Source organism: Solea senegalensis, linkage group LG12 (genome assembly GCF_019176455.1).
Source record: "Solea senegalensis isolate Sse05_10M linkage group LG12, IFAPA_SoseM_1, whole genome shotgun sequence".
In the NCBI taxonomy this organism is placed as follows: domain Eukaryota; kingdom Metazoa; phylum Chordata; class Actinopteri; order Pleuronectiformes; family Soleidae; genus Solea; species Solea senegalensis.
In genome coordinates this window covers 23111742-23129497 of record NC_058032.1, presented here as the reverse complement: position 1 = coordinate 23129497, position 17756 = coordinate 23111742, and the positions used below count along the sequence as shown (strand labels likewise).

General features: G+C 41.8%; 1 protein-coding gene across 2 annotated transcripts in view; it reads right to left on the bottom strand.

Moving 5' to 3' along the window:
* LOC122778481 (complexin-2-like) overlaps nucleotides 1-5916 on the bottom strand; it is a 55497-nt gene extending 49581 nt beyond the window's left edge. The window contains exons 1-2 of one of the 2 annotated variants that reach the window (XM_044040437.1): nucleotides 5570-5916; nucleotides 4626-4753 (exon numbers count right to left, since the gene is read on the bottom strand). In XM_044040437.1, coding sequence (XP_043896372.1) covers nucleotides 4626-4656 — 31 coding nt within the window. In that variant the 5' untranslated portion in view covers nucleotides 4657-4753; nucleotides 5570-5916. Of the gene's footprint in view, nucleotides 1-4625; nucleotides 4754-5153; nucleotides 5285-5569 lie in introns of those variants that run through there. The other variant, XM_044040436.1, reaches the window with a different exon arrangement.
* Nucleotides 5917-17756: the final 11840 nt, after the last annotated feature.

The window sequence follows — 17756 nt, the reverse complement described above, 5'->3', positions numbered from 1 at the left end:
CCTACAGCTCGTTCTCCTCCTCCTCCTCCTCCTCCTGTTCCTCTGAGGGCAGAGATGCTGAAGGAGGAGAGAGAGAGAGAGGGAGGAGTTGTAGCTGCATCGAGAGAGAAAGACAGAGAACAGAGGAAGCCGACTTCTGTTTACGAGGAGTTTTGATGATGTCATTTGTAATAAATCCTCCCCGTGCTCCGTTTCCAAGTCTCACAATAACACACACACACACACACACACAGGCGGTGCACTAACGGCCTGGCAGATTGAATCAATTCCTCATCTGTCGTTGCTATTCCAGCTACATAAACTACGGCCGCTGCTTCCCAAACTGAGGTCTGGGGACTCCAGCAGATCTGTAAGTGGCTCCATGAGGGTCTGGAAATCCAGTTTGCTTCAAAGTCCTGGTTCAGATCTTTTCACAAACTCATTTCTTCCATGTCAGAATAACTTATTTACTCCCAATGACATATTTTCCTGGGTTAACCAAAACAAACATCACTATTTATGAAAAAACATGTTGTTTTCTTCCTAGTTAGCATCATATGCTAACTATATAAATGGCTGGTATAAGGTAACAGAGCCACAACCGGGCATCAGGAATCCCAGGAGGCCGCAGGACACAGACTGGGGTTTCAAGATGGTTTGCATGAATCAAATTCAATTTAAAAACTGTATATTTTAGCCAAAATAGTTCATTTAATGTCTCATATAGCTCAGCAAAAATTTTCCTACGTTCCTACACTGACTTGGTCTATATAACTGTGTAATTACATTTCATCAACATGTTACTCAACTACAGAACTAAGGGCTAATGCTAATTTAATTTTTTTTTCAACACTCTACTGCTAAATGTGAAAGCACACAACAAAAAGGTAGAGCTATAAAACTTAATCTCATTTCCCGCCTTGTCCCAAATGGGGTTACACTTTACCCCAGATAAACAGAATCCAAAAATCGAACGTCACTGTTGTGAATCTAATGTTTGTTAGCACGTTGTGTAGCTATGCTAACCACAAATCTTGTTTGTAGCTTCTTGTGCGCACTAAACACCCGTTCATTAGTGTTCACAGGCACTGACGACAACTGCTGACACGCTAACACTTTACTGTGCTCTGGGGCAAAGTAACAAATAAATCTGCTGACTCACCTGTTAGCTTAGCTGTTAGCTGAGGCATGAGCAGTACAAACTAAGTGAAAATAAAAAATGCTGTCAAACACACGTGGGTGTGGGTTATTTTCAAAAGAGTAAGTGTATCGCGTGATATTCATTCACATGCTAGCTATACAACAGCTGGTGATGATGTCCTGTTGGGGTTTTTTTTCCATGTTTTTGCTGGACTTTCCAACATGTCGAGTGTGTTACTGATGTTACTGATGACACCAAAACATTTAAAAAGCAGCGTGTGGAAGGAAGTAAGACGGCAAAGTGACAAACAATCTGCTGAGTCACCTGTTGCCGTGGCCGTTAGCTGAGGCCCATGCTAGCTATACATGGTGATGATGATGATTACGTGTTTTTTTCATTACATGGTGGAAAGTCCAGCAAAAAAAGATGTTGTGTTTGTTTACACGATGCTAAAACATGTTTAAAAAGCAGCGTGTGGGAGTATTTTAGGTTCTAAAAGACGACAAAGTGACAAATCTGCTGACTCACCTGTTGGCTTAGCCATGACTTTGCGTGACTAAGTAATAATAGAAGAAATGCCATTACGTTTATCAATGATCTCGTAATATTCGGTCAAATTTGATTTCTTGGAGAAAGTGACAGCTTTACTTTGTTGTTTTTATCACTATTACATGTTGGAAAGTCCAGTGTTTTGTTTCATAGGCGTAGATTTCAACTACTACTCCAAGTAAACTCAGTTCCAAGAGCAACATGTAGGTGTAAAAATGAGAAATGGGATCGGGCCCAAGTGAAACGGTGAAGGAGGGTTAAACGAAACTGAGCTTCAGTCTCTCGTCTCTCTGTCTATAAAGTCTCACTCACTCGGAAAACTTTGGGGGAACTTTTCATTTATAACCTGCCTTTCAAAAAACACCGTCAAAGGTCAAAGGTGACTGATGAGTTTTACGCCCGCGCTCGGCGAGATAAACAGAACGCGCGCACACACACACCACAGGCTGGATGTGAACAGATGGAGTGTGAGTTTCTCCTCCGAGAGAGAGGGCGACGTGTGAGATAATAGCCCACAGTTAATCCACTGCACACTGAAAACTCATTACTCCTTAAAGAAGGAAACAAGAAAAGCATGTTTCCCAGGATGGAGAGAACTCCTGTGCCTCAGGTGAAGACCTCGGCACTGACGCGCCGCTGTTTCCCTCATGAGTGAAATGTCTTTTATGTAAAGTTCAGCAGCTTTTGACTCGTCGTCTCCACTGATGTCGAGCTTTTGTTCCAGCGCGGTGGTAACACACACACACACACACAGCTGTGAGAGTACGTGATGAATGAATGAACGAATGAATGTGGTTCTTCAGGAAGCAGCGACTGGACAAACTCAAGACGTGTTGGGGGAAAGTAAACACACTCAACCTCAGATTTAAAACACAAATTTGATGTTTTTGTTTAAATGTCACCAAAAACCATCAAATTGAACCAGTTGTCTCAATGTACACTGAATTTTGGATATAACACAACTGGAAACTGCATTTGTAACATTTTAAAGGTAAAGTGTGTAAAAGTGTTTGCGGCAGAAATTGAATAAACTACCATAAATATATTTGTATAGGTGTATAATCATGCAAAAATAACAATAATAGTTTTGTTTTTGTGGTCTTTTATTTGTAATTTAGACAAGGGCTTTGTTTTCTTGGAGGCCCTGTGTTTCTCTCACAGCTCTAATGGCCTTAAAGGTACAGTGTGTAAGTTTTTGTTTTATTAATTTTAAATACACTCAATATGACAACACCTCAATTCTTGCTCTTGCACATTGAAATAATTCGATATATAGTCCGTACGATTATGTGTACGACATTGTTTTTGTTTTTATTTGAATGTCAACTGTAGGGGGCACTGCTGTCCAAGACAAATTTCTGGTACTGGGACAATCAACAACTCACAATTCCTTGCCAATGGAATTTGAGAACCTATAGTCGCCTTCACTTTGCATCAAAACACGTTATACTGTAACTACACGGCGGTCCAAAATGGCCACCTCAGTCGACATGACCCAGTATAAAAGTATAATTATTGTGTCTTCAATTTCTGACAAAACAATTTTGCATAGATTTTACACCCTGGACCTTTTTAAGTTTGGTCTTTTGAAGCAACAGATGATTACACAAATAAACCTGGGGCATAAAGCAACATAGAATAAAGAGATGACACCGGAGAGAGTTGTGTTTACATGCTTTCTGGTATGCGAGGGCCACCGTAGAAGGCGTCCTTTGTTTGGTACAATCTGCACGCTCGCTGAATTCTGGTCAGCATTTGAGCTCAAAGATTCATCCAACAAAGCAACAGTTAGCGCAGCACGATGGATTTTTAATGAAGCCACGTCAGTCAAGTGTGAGACAGTGAGAAAGAAAACATATTTCACCTGTCACACCGCGAGGAACTGTCTGTGTGACTGGAGCTGGAACCGTCGATCTGTGCACGGCAACAATTCAAACACAGGCAGACACTTTTACACATTTTTGATCCAACTTTACCTGCTCACTTATATCTCACTGAACCATCTGGAATCGTGTGGTCTATGGAGATATTATTTTTTTTTACACTTTTGCCCATTATAAGAGATAGAAAATCATTTTTTGCCGTCATCAGTGGGTGAATTCTCACCAAAACGCAATAAGAACACACTTGAATGATCACCCACACGTCTCATTAGTTTCAGATTGGAGGAAGTCTCTAACAGAAGGACAAACTTACAGATAAACCGACATAATCAGGATCTCACACATCACAATCACAGCCTCACACGTTGCCTCTGACTCATTAACCATCTGCTCTTGTTTCCATTTTACAACTTTAACCTTTAATTTAACCTCCTCGTGTACAAAAAAGCTCAACAGATCCTCCTCCAGTGTGAGGACGGACGGACGGACGGTGCTCTGTGTCAACAGCGGCTCTAACAGGAAACACAAACCTCTGCCGCTCCTCGCGTCCTTTCACCCTCCACTGCAGCGTCTGCTGCATATTCATGTTCAAAACACCATCACTTCTACCACTAATTCTCTGATAATCTGAGAATGAATGGTATTATTGGAGATGAGCAAAACAGTGTGATTATCAGGAATGTGAAGCTGAAGCCGCAGCAGGAAACACCGTTTCTCACTCACTGGATCATGAAATGCCCTTTTGGCCACAACGGTTCAGTCTATATTACAAATCAGCCACCTGTTACAGTAAACTGTACTCAGTGTGCCCCAGGGGTCAACTGCAGCATGTGTGCAGCGAGCAGCACAGATGTGGAGGGAAAATGTAACCAAAGAAAAGAGGAGGAGGAGGAGGAGGAGGAGGAGGAAGCTCTCTCCTCTGCATCTGTCTGAGATCGAAGAAAAACAATGATGTGTGAATTGTGTGTGAAGCCGGGCGAGAAATTGGAAAACGCAGCAAATGTCAAAAACGCAGCACAGAAGAAGAAGAAGAAGTGAAATGTGGAGAGAAAATAAAAGAAGACGAAACTTACCTCCCAACGCTTGTTTCATTACGAAATTCATGACGCCGATGGCTTTTAATTCCCTGCCTTCCTGAGCCGAGCAATGTCACATTCACTGGTTACAGGGAAAAGTGCTGGGAGTCCTTTTGTTGCCAAATCTGCCCAAGAAAAATCACAAAAAATTGAATGAAAACTATATTTAAATCATTTTAAAACACACTCCATCAGGTTAAAAAGAGTAAAAACTTCACTTGAGACAACTGCAAACATGGAATATTTGAGATGATGGAAATAAGTGAAGTAACTCTGGTTTAGTCACAGACACGCTGGGAATGCGTTTGTGTGTCAGGCACGTTTCTCCAATGCGTCAACTGAAGGACACGGAGGTCAAGGAGAGGAAAAAAACCCACAACAACAATAAATCTATCCTGGAAAATCGCAGCTATGACGCAATTATGTAGTTAAATGTTATATTGAAGCAAAATCCGGACACTTCTGTGTGTGTGTGTGTGTGTGTGTGTGTGACGGGACCGTGCGCGCGTCATGGCGGTCACTCACAGCCTCTTTGGGTGAGAAAAGTGGCGCAGAAAAGTCCTCGGCTTTTTGCAGGACAGTGAGATTCTGTCACACATGCAACTGCGTCCGCGACTCACTCTTCTTTCTCTCTCCCCCTGATCATGTGGTAAAACTTTCCGTCCTCCATTGGAGGAACAGTGGACACAGATATCCCACTCCAAAAACCATACATACATCCATAAATAACGAATGAATAACGCGGCGCGTAATTACGCATCAAGCTCGCGTGTGAACGCTCACACATTACAGTGAATTACAGTGGATTTCTCTTCGTGCAGAAAAAGCACACACACACATATATGCACTTCCTCGTTTCAGCACCACACAGAGTGGACAGCTCCCCCATCTCTTTAAAAACAAACCGTGTGGAAATGAGTGAAAATCAGGCATCGATTTACCTCCGTCTTGTGTTTGTGTGTGTGAGAGACACACGCGCGCAAATCCCACTCTCACTAACACACACACACACACACACACAGTGACACACACACGGAACCGGGATCAGAGGGAAGCGGGCTTCAGCTGCAGCAGCTGTGGATCCTCCAGCAGACAAGTTCTCCTGCAGCAGCAGCAGCAGAGGAGGAAGAAGAGGAAGAGGAAGAGGAGGAGAAGGATGATCTAAGTGCTCGTCCCTCGCATCTCCGACTGCCTTTGCTCCCGGGGCTGGAAGGAAAAAAAGGGACGTCCTTGGTGCTTCCTCCTGCTGCCGCCTCGTCTTCCTGCACACACACACACACACACACACACTTACACACACTCACACACGCTCTCTCTCCACACATTCACACACGTAGAGAGAAAGAGGAGGAGTAGAAAAGGGGGTGGTGTTTTTGCAGAGGGAGAAGCAGCTGCCGCTCACACCGTGAGGATGAGGAAGGAAGGTAGGAAGTACCGAAGGAAGGATGGACACAAATGTCCCACGGTAACGATTCTCTGAGCGATAAATGAATTCAAGAGCTTTGATGTTGTCCTTCAGCCTGCACTCCCTCCTCCTTTTCTCCTTCACGGGAACAGGGAAATACAGATTATAATCTGGATACATGAAGGGAATGGTGGGAATGGTCTTGTCTTCAATTTCTGTCAAATGAAAATAATTTCTATAAAATTTCACACACTGCACCTTAAAAAAAGGTGATATGTTAAATACATTTAAAAGTGTGATTCATATAACCTTAGCTATTACTATTATTATTATCATTATGATAAAAATACTGTTCATGACAATAGCTAACGATCATATTTAGTATTATATTCTGTCTTTAAAGGTACAGTACGTATAATGTAGCAGGATCTGTTGCAGTTGAATATCCTTCACCTCACCTCAGGCCTCGTTCTGGGAACCAAAGGAGAACGTTCTTTAAAGGTTGTATGAAGGTTGTGATAAAGTTACGTGAGTGGAGCGGTCTTGGAACCGAATGTGCAACCAAAAACTAACGTTAGGATAACGCTTCCACGTCAACCACAGGAAAACCTAGGGAGGAACCTTCAGGGAACGTTCCCACAACCAAAGGGTAACATTCTTTAAAGGTTGTATGAAGGTTGTGACAAAGTTACGCGAGTGGAACATTCTTGGAACCAAATGTGCAACCAAAAACTAACGTTAGGAGAACATTTCTACATCAACTACAGGAGAACCAAGGAACCTTCAGGGAACGTTCCCAGAACATTCTGGAAACCAGAAATTGTCAGCTGGGGTGTTGTCTAACATCTCATCCAGATGTTCACAGATGTTCTACCATCTGTTTGCTGGCATCAAACCTTCATTTCGTCACCTGAGAGTGAGACACAGACTCAGGTTTAGATTAGACGTCCGTTCACATTAATCCCTGCGGCTGCGAAAAGCTTTGAAATGAAATAAAAAGAATTTAAAAAAAGAAGCTTGTCGTTCATTTCTATGTTCTTCGTTATTGTTGCAGGTCGTTTATTGTCCACTGCGCGAAGCAGAGGTCATTTGTGTCCCACACGTGTCCACTCCATCAGCCGCTGAGATGATTATTGATCAGTGGCCAAAATCATTACTAAACTCACATTAAGAGATTTTATTTCTGTCACAGCAGCACAGTGAGTGGGACTTCTGGGAATTTGGTTGATTTTCATTATGTGTTTGGATTGATTCTCTAGATCAGTAACAGTGACGTTTAAATAAACACTCTCTCTGCTGCTGCTGCTGATGCTGCTGCTGCTGCTGCTGATGATGATGATGATGATGATGCTCCTTCCCATTAAAACAATAAGACAGTTATGCTGCAGTTCCACTTCGATAAGAAAAACCCAAAAACTAAAGAGACGTCAGAGAAACAAACCTCCATCAAACAGACTGTAATATCTAAATTTACAGTTTTGACCAAACCAAAAGTCTTCCATGTTAAAAGTGAGCTCGAAACTTTAGGATAGAGCAGTTACAACAGGTGTTTGTGGGAGGAAGAGGCGGGGCCAGGTGGGGTGGAAGGGGAGGGGCATTTGGAACCCGCTGCGAGAGTCACAGTAGTGACAAGTAGTGGGGGAAAAAAAAGTACTTATAAACTTGCTAATGTAGCAGAAAGTGCGTTACACCAGTGGTTCCAAAAGACTGGGTGGGGACCCACGTATGGGTCGCAGTAGATTTTTTTTGGGGACCCCAAGCAAATTTGCTTTTCAATAACATCCTTATATATTGTGTTAAATTAATTTACCAAGCATCTCTTAAATTATGTGTTTACCCGTTCAGTTTCATACAGATCTGGCTGTAAATTCACCACAAATGTACAACTATTATGCTTTAGGAAGGTTTCTTGTGAAGGATGGATTAAATGCAGAGAAATCATTTCCCTAAGGGGATTAATAAGGTAGAAATACAAACTAAAACAATACTAAAAGAGAAGATTAGAAATATTAAAGGAACATGAAATGAGTCAAAAACAGTTCGAGACAATGAGAAATAAAAAGTGATGTCAGAGAATCACCGCTGACTCATCAGAGCTGACCTGTGCGGCGTTTAAGAGGTTCCGTTAATCAACACAGGAAGTCATTAAGACGACATTGATGTATTGTATTTTTCCCTCAGTGCGGCTGCTGATGTGTGAACGCCCGGCAAATTTCCCCTGAGGAAGAGTTTGTGTGACATGGACGATGGAGAACGAGCGGCCATTCAAAAGGGAATATTTTACTTTCCCTTTAATTAACCCGAATTCCTTTATGGAATGTCATTAAATGGAAGTGTGCATGAGATTCTGCAATGTGTCAGGGGTTCCCAAAGACTGGGTCGGTACCCATATATAAATGTACAGAAATAATAGTAAAGCACATTGTTAATTCTTGATAAAGATGTCAGTTTAGTTATTTACTTGCATTCCTGAACAGAAAAATCAGTTTTAGTGGCTTAATGTTGAATTTGGGTATAAATTCAGTTTGTTATTTGCAAAATAACAAATATATAATATATATATATATAATATAGAATACACTATTCAAAAGAATAAGGATCTAAAATTAAAATGACCTAATCTATTATTTCCTTTAAAAAGTATTTTCTTTGTTACAATACGAGGGGAAAAAAATCATATTGTTCACCTTCATACAGTAAATAACCTTTTAGAATAATGGAGGAAGAATAATATTCAACATAAGTAAATATTCTTTGTTATACTTTAAAGAAATTATCTGATTAAAAATGCAGAGACACATTTATCAGTTATTGATTGTGTTGAATTTAAGTGGCTTTAATTCGTTTATTTACGGTGGCTATGGTTAAGTATTTTGATGATGAAATGTACAATAATAATATTATTGTTAAATAGACAGAACAACAGAATTTGGGGGGGACTGTAAGTATTTACTTCACTAATCTGAATTTAAACTTGAAAAAGTAATTTTGTTCAATTTAAAGGGAAACGTACAATACAGTGAGAATAGAAACCATTCTATTTTTGTTTTAGTGTATTTATTTACAATTATCAACCTAGAAAAAACTGGAATAACTCTCTCTACCTCACCTCACTCTTGTCCCCCATTTGTCCTTTCACCACAACCTATCTTGGCACGTTGCCACACATCTTTGAGTCTGGTTCTTTAAGAGATTTCTTCCTGTTCAAGTGTTAAAGTGCTCATTGTGTGAACTCGGTGTGTTTCTCTTCTCTCTATAATATTATGAAGACGTTCAGAGCCTTGAGATGATGATGTATGTTATGATTCTGCTATAGAAATAAAACTGAATTCAATTGATGAGACCTTTTTAAAATTCTCCCTCACATGATGATTTCTTGTATTTTCAACACAGATACTTAATAAATAATTATATACATGTTCATTAGAACACGGCCGCTGTATAAATGATGCTGTATGAACCTCATCGATCGTCCAATCACAAGCATTCTTCACTCCAGCAGCAGCAGCACATTCCTCTTCCACTTCCTCTGACTAATATTACCCATGATGCATTTCCTCATCATTGAGAGCGGTGCATGGCAGACTATTAAAAGAAAGATGATAATGGAGATACACACACATATGACTGGGATCATATGAACCCAGTAATGTGATGATGATGTGAGGGAAACGATCATTTCGAGAAAATGTTGGAAATAAGTCTGACCTAGAAATAAGTGAGGAGGACGTCACAGGGGGGAAGAAATAGATTTATGAAGCCTAGACGTGATAGATTAAGTGCAGTGAACAGAAGTGACTGTGAGTCCAGATCATAAATCCACGGGAGCTTCAGTGAGAAAACACCAGACAGTGGAGTAAACTGATCCTGTTGTGTGTGAAGAGGAGTTTTACAGCTGCTGTGATTCAACTGCAGGAGGCAAAACACCATTTACATGGACACAAGTCATCGGAATCGTCTGATTCAGCTCATATGAACATTACATATAATTATATAAACATACATACGCCTAATGGTCTCCGCTCAACTCGGTCCGATTGGGGGTTGCAACATCCAGCAAAGGTCCGAGTTTGCTTTCACACTTTAGTGAAATGAAACAAACCTTTTGAAAAGCGTATTCCCCTCCTGGCCTGAGGAGGCACTGCAGCCAGTGGAGAGAAGTAAGAAGGACAGAAATATGTCCATGTATCTGTGTTAGAAAGTAAAATAATAAAGTAATAAAAATTAGTAAGACCTGATCAAAGGGACAAGATTACTTTAATTTGAAAGGGTAAATCATCTACCCTTCATCTTTACAACATGTAAAAACATCTTGTCTAACATTGTTATATTCTCGGTTTTCCTTTTTTAGTGACAGGTCTGTGAGATCCTGAACCTGAACCACTTTCTCCATCTCCACTTTCTTTTTTAAACGTGATAAAGTTTCTCTCACTTCGGGTTTTTTTTAAAGCTTTTGTTTCACTAACTTGTTTAAATCGAAGCTGCGACGAGGGAACAAGTGAACGATTGTCGTGAAATCTCTGTGGGGCCTCCTCCTCCTCCTCCTTCTCCTCCTCCTCTTCTCAGCACAAACACACACAGATGGTTTGATAAACAAAGCAGTTTTTCACTCGTAAGCGTTGAAAACACAGGCGTGTTTGGTAAAAATCTAAAACTCCTTTGGGGAAAAAGTCATTGAACAAGTTTTTTCTTTTTCTTTTGTGGGAGTGATGAAGAATCATGAGTTATTATGGGCTGCATGAGGATCAGTTCTACTTTGTGGACTATTAACCCTGTGTCACACCAGTCCTGTCTTCTTCTGTAACCATGGTAGTCAAACTATGGTACTTGGAAGAAAATCAGCTCTGGGGGAAAAAGCTGTTCCTCACCCCGGAGGTCCGGCTTCTTAAAGTGTGGTACCTCCTACGTGATGGTAGGGGACCAAACAGAGCATAAACTGGGTCAAGGTCTAGGAGTGCAGCTCCCACAATCCTCTGGGCCGTCCTTACCACCCGGAACAGGGCACTCCTGTCTTCCACTGTGCAGCACTGACAGAGGATGCTCTCTATTGTGCTCCTGTAGAAGTTTGTGGGGTGGTGTTTTAGCCTCTGCTGGGCTCTCTTCACCAGGCTGGAGGTCTTCAGTGTCCTCCTGGACCTCCTGGACCTCCTGAAGTCCACGAGGACCTCTTTTGTTTTGGTGGTGTTTAAGACCAGGTTGTTGTCCAGACACCACAGATTGGTGTCCATAGATGAGGAGGTGCAGCATCTGGGTCACATTCATTTACAAAACCAGGAGAACGTCCAGAACCTTCTGGTGAAGGACAGCAGCTGGTTTGAACATGAAGACACTTTTTCATCTGGACATTTTCCTGGTGACATTTTCTGATTTTGTGGATATTTGAGGAGAAGATCCACGTCAACTCTGGCTCAGTTTCCACATTCAGGTTCTTCAGAAAACGTCTGGACTCCAGGGCCACATTTATGTTATCGTATGATTCCGTCTCTGTAATGTTCCGCCCTGTCCTAAAGTGTTTGACCTGTGTCCAATTACCCGCGTCTCTCCTGTGTATTTTAGCCTCTTTGCTCCTCTCGCTCTGTCTCTCTCTCCGTTTGTCTGTTCATCTTCTTTTTAACCTCCCGTTTCTGCTCCACTCCCCAGTGATTTCCTCGTGTCTTTGACTCGGTTCCTCGCTGTTGTTGTTTTTTTACTTCCCGCACGCCCTCTGGATGTTTGTGAGTCGGCTTATCTGTGTGAAAACATTCACCGCCTCCTCTGGAGTCACGAAGAAACTCAAACCTCTTCATCCGAAAAAATTAGACTTTGCCTTTGTGTAAAAACCGGCCCGCAGGTCGTTTGTGTCACAGACTCATTCAGAGGTGGTTTCTGTGGCAGAAAGGGTTTCAAACAAACAAAAAGACACCAGTCGGACACGCGTGGAGCGCCTAAACCAGATGAAATGATAAAAATAACACGGTATATGACAAGAAAACATGGTAAAATATATAAATAAAGAACCTATCATAGCAGAAAGGTAAGTGGGGGAAGGGAAATCTACACAAAAATGGACAAAAGGGAGACACACATATGGAGACACTCACATTACATAACACCGTAAAAAGTTACATTAAACAGCATAATAAGCTATTTTTCATAGTCTTAGTGTTATTATATTGTATTTTTCCATATTGTTTATTCCCTTTATCTTCACTGCCAGTGCATAATACAGGACAATCTTATCTTATCTGACTAAAATAAATCATTCTGTTAAAGTGCATCTATATCAATGTTTGAGGTTTTTTCTCTCTCATGTCTGATGGAGATTTTCACTGAGTTCATTCACTCGTTCACTCTGACGTTCTCGCCGCATCACCGCAGATCAGGCGTCTTGGCTTCAGAGGAGAAGACAATCGGGAGACTCTGGCGTCAAACTGAGACAAACACAAGTGAAGCAAAAATGAACCACAACAAGAAAACAGTAGAGCAAAGGAAAAATAAGATGAAAGTCCTGTCAAGGTTTAGGAGGTGTGAAGCTGCTTCACTGACTCGAGGAATGATATCAAACTTTTATTTTTATGTCGATTTTAAAGCCTGAATGTGTGATCTATAAACACACACACACACAGGATGTCCATATTAAGGAGTTGTGTGTTATTCCCACGGCAAATTACCATGGGTGCACCTGTGAGCTCTAAGGGTTAAAAAAAATGGATTAAGGGTTAAGTGTTAGGGTTAGACAAGAACTTTTTGGACTCAATCATCCACGAGGGGTGGAGTCCGTGCACACTCGTCCGCCTGGCCCCCCAGTGTCCGTCCTGTGTTATTTCTGGCCAGTGGTTTAGCATGTGTGGAGGGCGGTGCTGTTATCTCCTGAAGATCCGGGTCCTCGTGATCTCACAGTATTGTTAAGTCTCAATTTGGAGAAACTTAGGCCCCTCCCACTCAATATTGGAAAACCTACACAGTTCACTGACAGCATTGTCTCGGACATGTTTGTAGGGTTCATTTAAAAGAATCATGGCGTTCTGTTCCCCGTGCTTTTCCCTCAATCATTAGCATTGTCCGTGGTTTAATGTTGTCCATTAAGTTCAGGGTCGTCCCCTGTTTTTAACTTTCTTGAAGTGGTGCATTGTTTTGATTATCTGGTGAATTATTCATACTTTCTGGGCAAATTGTGGGTCCTCCGACACCTCTGTGAGGGGGCGGAGTACCAGTGTTACTGTATAATCAGACTCACTGTTGAAGTGGCGACACGGCCCTCCATTGTGGCGCCATCTGTTGTTGAAGTTGGGTTAGTCCAGGCAGCGTCCCGGTGTCGGGCTGGCGGTATGCAGGCCGCTGGTTGGGCTGGTGATGAGGAGCCCGCTGCTCACACTGAGGATAAGCCGTCCACTGGTTGGACAAGCAGCCCAATCATCACGGTAACCCACCCTGGGGCCTCTGGGGGCGGAGGCATAGGTGCGTCTTACCGGTGAGGGTCTTCGGTCCCGGCGACGGCTGCAGCGGTAGTTAACCCGGGTCCAGCCGTCATCCTCGTCCTCAAAAACTTGCTCCATGCTGGTGAAAAAGTGTCATTAGATTAGACTCGAGCGTGTAACAGATGAGAAAACAATTCTCCTTAGCTAACACTCGGTTAGCTAAGGAAAGCTAGCTTGTTTAAGATAAACAGTACCACGAGTCCAGGTGAAAATGAGGCACAGAGAAACAGGGCCAGCCAGCTCTGGCTCTACATCTGATACAGAGCCAAGTATTCAAAGACAAACAATAAAGGCTCACACATAAAGAGCTTTTCAAATAAAGCTGGATTGGATTTAGTGACTCAAATACTGACATCGAAAATACAATATCAGTACTTGTTGCTGGAGTTCATGTTCATTAAATATCATAAATAAGCAGTTTCATCACGTACACGATGTAAATATAGACTCATGACATTAGCAGCTTAATTAAACTTTAAAAAAAAGAAAGGAAATCAGACGTGGAGTGCAGCTCTTTGACGTTTCAGGTGTTTGGATGTTGTTGTTTTTAGCTTCCTGATTGTAGAGATCGTTTCTTCACTGCTCGTACAAACCAGTGTGAAGCCAGCGTGGCTGTCGGTGTCACCGCAGTCGCCTCTGTGGGATATTTGATGTTTGCGGCGATCAGGACCAACTCGTTTTGGCTGATTCTCAGGAAACAGAAATAATCCTGACGAGCACAAAAAACAACAAAGCCGACCTGTACTGAACATCAGAGGAACTTTTTAGGATTTAAACAATTATGGGATTGAACATATAAATATGGTGAAATAGTAAAAGTCAAGGTCACACAAATAAAGAAGAATGAATATAAAGGTGACACAGTTAAAACCACATATGTCACATTTAAACACACAGTATGTGTCGTCACCACCATTGCGGATGTAAATCAATGCAACTCAACGGGACCATGTTGTTATTTTAATGCTCTCATGTGCAGCACTGGGTGGGCATTAAAGTGGCCATTTTGCAATGGTTTCGTTCTCATATGGCTGATGGAGGCTTCTGTGTTAAGTCGTCTACGGCACCTCCTCTCCCTTGGGGAGTGCCACAGGGTTCAATCCTCGGGCCCCTCCTGTTCTCATTGTATCTTCTCTCCTTGGGCGAGAAAACATAGCACGCCATTCCGTTTTTATGCAGATTATTGTGAAATGTGTGTTCCCTTGAAGGGTAACAAAGCCTTCTCTGCTGACTCTGAAACTGAGGTTAAAGGTTGCTTTTTGTACTTTGGTCAACAATGTTGTTTTTAAATTGCTTTATAAAGAAATTGGATTGGACTTGAGACATTTGGCTGACAAGAAGTTCTTTTGTCTCGTTACATATACATATATATCTTGATATTAACAGTGTACTGCATTTCTTGACTGTTGGGGGGGGGAACAAGGACAAGCCTTTTCCCACAGATAACAAATAACCAGTAAGGCCGTGATGTATGGAGTCACTTCTCCTCCCTCAGCCAGCTTAATTAAAATGATCAATCAGGAACACAGCGGAGGGCTGCCTTTGTTTGCATGCCATGCCCTCCTCATACTGCATTAATGGAAATGATTCATATTTAATGACAGCATGCGTGGGGCCACAGGTGTGAACGAGAAACTCATAAGTTGTTGGATTTTCTGAAATCGATGCACGAAGTTTGAAACAAATCCGAGAAAAGTCATTACCGACTTTTGTTGTTTGCTGCTTCTGAACCGTGGACCTCGGGCTCTTCTGGACTCTCGTACTTTATGTACAAACTAATTAGTGCTGGCAAAATTTCCTCCTCTCATTCACGATGAATAAAACATTGGTTTCCCTGCGGTGAGGCGATGCCGCTGCATTGATTCACATGAATTTTGAACAGCGACATCACAGCTCGACTATAACAACAACGCTTGTGTGGTTGCACTTTTTGAAAGAGAGGCAAGAAGAAAGAAAACCCAAAATCTGCCTGCCCAACAACCACAGGAGCAACATCACCGATGTCTGTGTTCATCATCACATCCTGCACTACAATCCAGGGTTCCCACACCTTGGTTGACATCAAATACAAGGAATTTCCAGGACCAATTCCCTCAAATTCAAGGACCAAATGCAGTTTTCAAAGAGTAAAAAAGAAAGAAAACCCAAAAACTGCTCGCCAAACAACCACATGAGCAACACAACTGATGACATCAAATACAAGGAATTTCCAGGACCATTTTCCTCAAATTCAAGGACCAAATGCAGTTTTCAAAGAGTTAAGAATAAAGAAACCCAAAAACAGTTCGCCCAACAATCAGACAACAGACAACATAACTGATTTGTGCTACAAACCAAGGTTCCCACGCCCTGGTTTCTTTCAAGGGTTTCAAGGACCTTTCGTGTCACGTCCTGGCTCACAAGAGTCTAAGGGAAGCAACGTAACACCAGATGGAACAATTGTTGATGAGCATAGGTGCTCATGACCTTTGGGTTTTGGGTCGTCACCATGGCGACAGACACACAAACGACCACAATTCTACTTAACGGCATACGTTGCAATAGTCAGTCAGAGTTCACTGGTATTTGTTGGCTTTTCAACAAAGGCACACGATACCGCGACATATGTTAAAACCGTTGTAATAGCAGTACCATTTACCAACTGTAGGGGGCAAATCCTACTTTGTGTTACTTAAGACATTAGAATATGAGAGAAAATGGATTTACAGCTCTATTATTGTGACCAGAGACCACAATAATAGAGCTGTGAAGAACCAAAAACCAGTAAAACCAAAAAAATAGTGTTGATACATTAACACCTGTGACATCTGATGAAGAGCGCTCAGCTATCTTCCTCGTTGCTTTGCCAGACCAGTCTTTCTGTGTGTGTGTGAGTGTGTGTGTCTAAAACATCCTGCCAAAAAAACAAATGATTGGCAAAAGACAAGAAGCTTGTAGCAGAAACACTGTGTGCAGACAGAAAATGGCCTCGTCATTTCAACCCAATTATGTGGCGCCGAAAAAGCAAAAACGTGGACTGTTGAAAAAAGGGAAACCAGGAGGAGGAAGAGCGGGTTTGTGAGCAGGTTTTCCTCTGACGAAGGATCAACACGTTATGCAGCATTTATTTTCTTGCACATAATTCAAGCACTGTAAAATGAAATGTATGAAAGTGCAAGTTTATATATGAGAAACTGAGCTTCCCACCATAACTTATTACATACAATAAATATGATTTAAATGTGTTGACGCATGAAAATAAGAAATAACCCATATTTTTCAATCTATATTTCCTAAGAATAAATCTTTCTATTTCTATTTCAAACTTTGCTTACTTTGCACATTAGATCTGTTCTATAGTTTAACCTCACTCACTCACTCACTCACTCAGTGGAGATGAGATTGTTTGCTGAACACTAAAAACAGATAAAAGATGATTTCTGGCTTACATTTGTGCTGTTGCAGAGTCTGTAATAAAATAATGAACGACCAAAAGTAGTGCGGACTTTTGGGGGCGAGTACGTTAATAAAGCTGCTGAAACCAAGAGCACGACTGGTGTTACGGATGTTCGGTAATGAGCGAAAATAAGATGGAGTTTTTGCCAATTATGGTTTTGTAAAATGAACAGAAACCAACGTGTTTGTCTGTGAGAATGAAGAGAGAATGAAGAGAGGGCCAGCTGACCAGGGTATATAGAGAGAGAGAACCTCAGTAACATGGTTAATGAGGGAGTTTTAGGAGCAGATGGGTCAATGACGTCACCATCGTCTGTGATTGGGAGGACGGTCGTTTTTTTTTAGCTGAGTGTGTTCATGAGGATTTGATACGATAAAGGAAAACCAATTCTCGATTTGACTGCAAATGAAAGTGAGCGATCGGGGTCAAAGAGAAGAGTTCTGTTAAAGATCATGTATTTTGGTCGATGCCGCCCCAAATCAGCAGTTGGTAGCACTGGCAGCAGCTTCAGGTTAGCGGGATATGCTAATGTGTGAAATTACATTTAAGCATTTAGCAAACACTTTTAGCTAAAGCAAAAGAGGAATAAGCTACAGAGAAGAAGTCTTGGAAAGGACTCCACTTGTACTAGGACAGAAGATGCTCCTGGAAGTTCTGGTAGCGCTCGGTTGGTCATTCCACCAGCGTGGAACGACACATAAAAAGAGTGTGGATTGTCTTGTGTGGGGCGTCAGCACCTAAGCTCACCTACGCTAAGGTCGTGCTACAGTGGCTACAATTACAACACTGTGACGTCATTTCAGTCGATATTCGATTTACAATTGAGATCA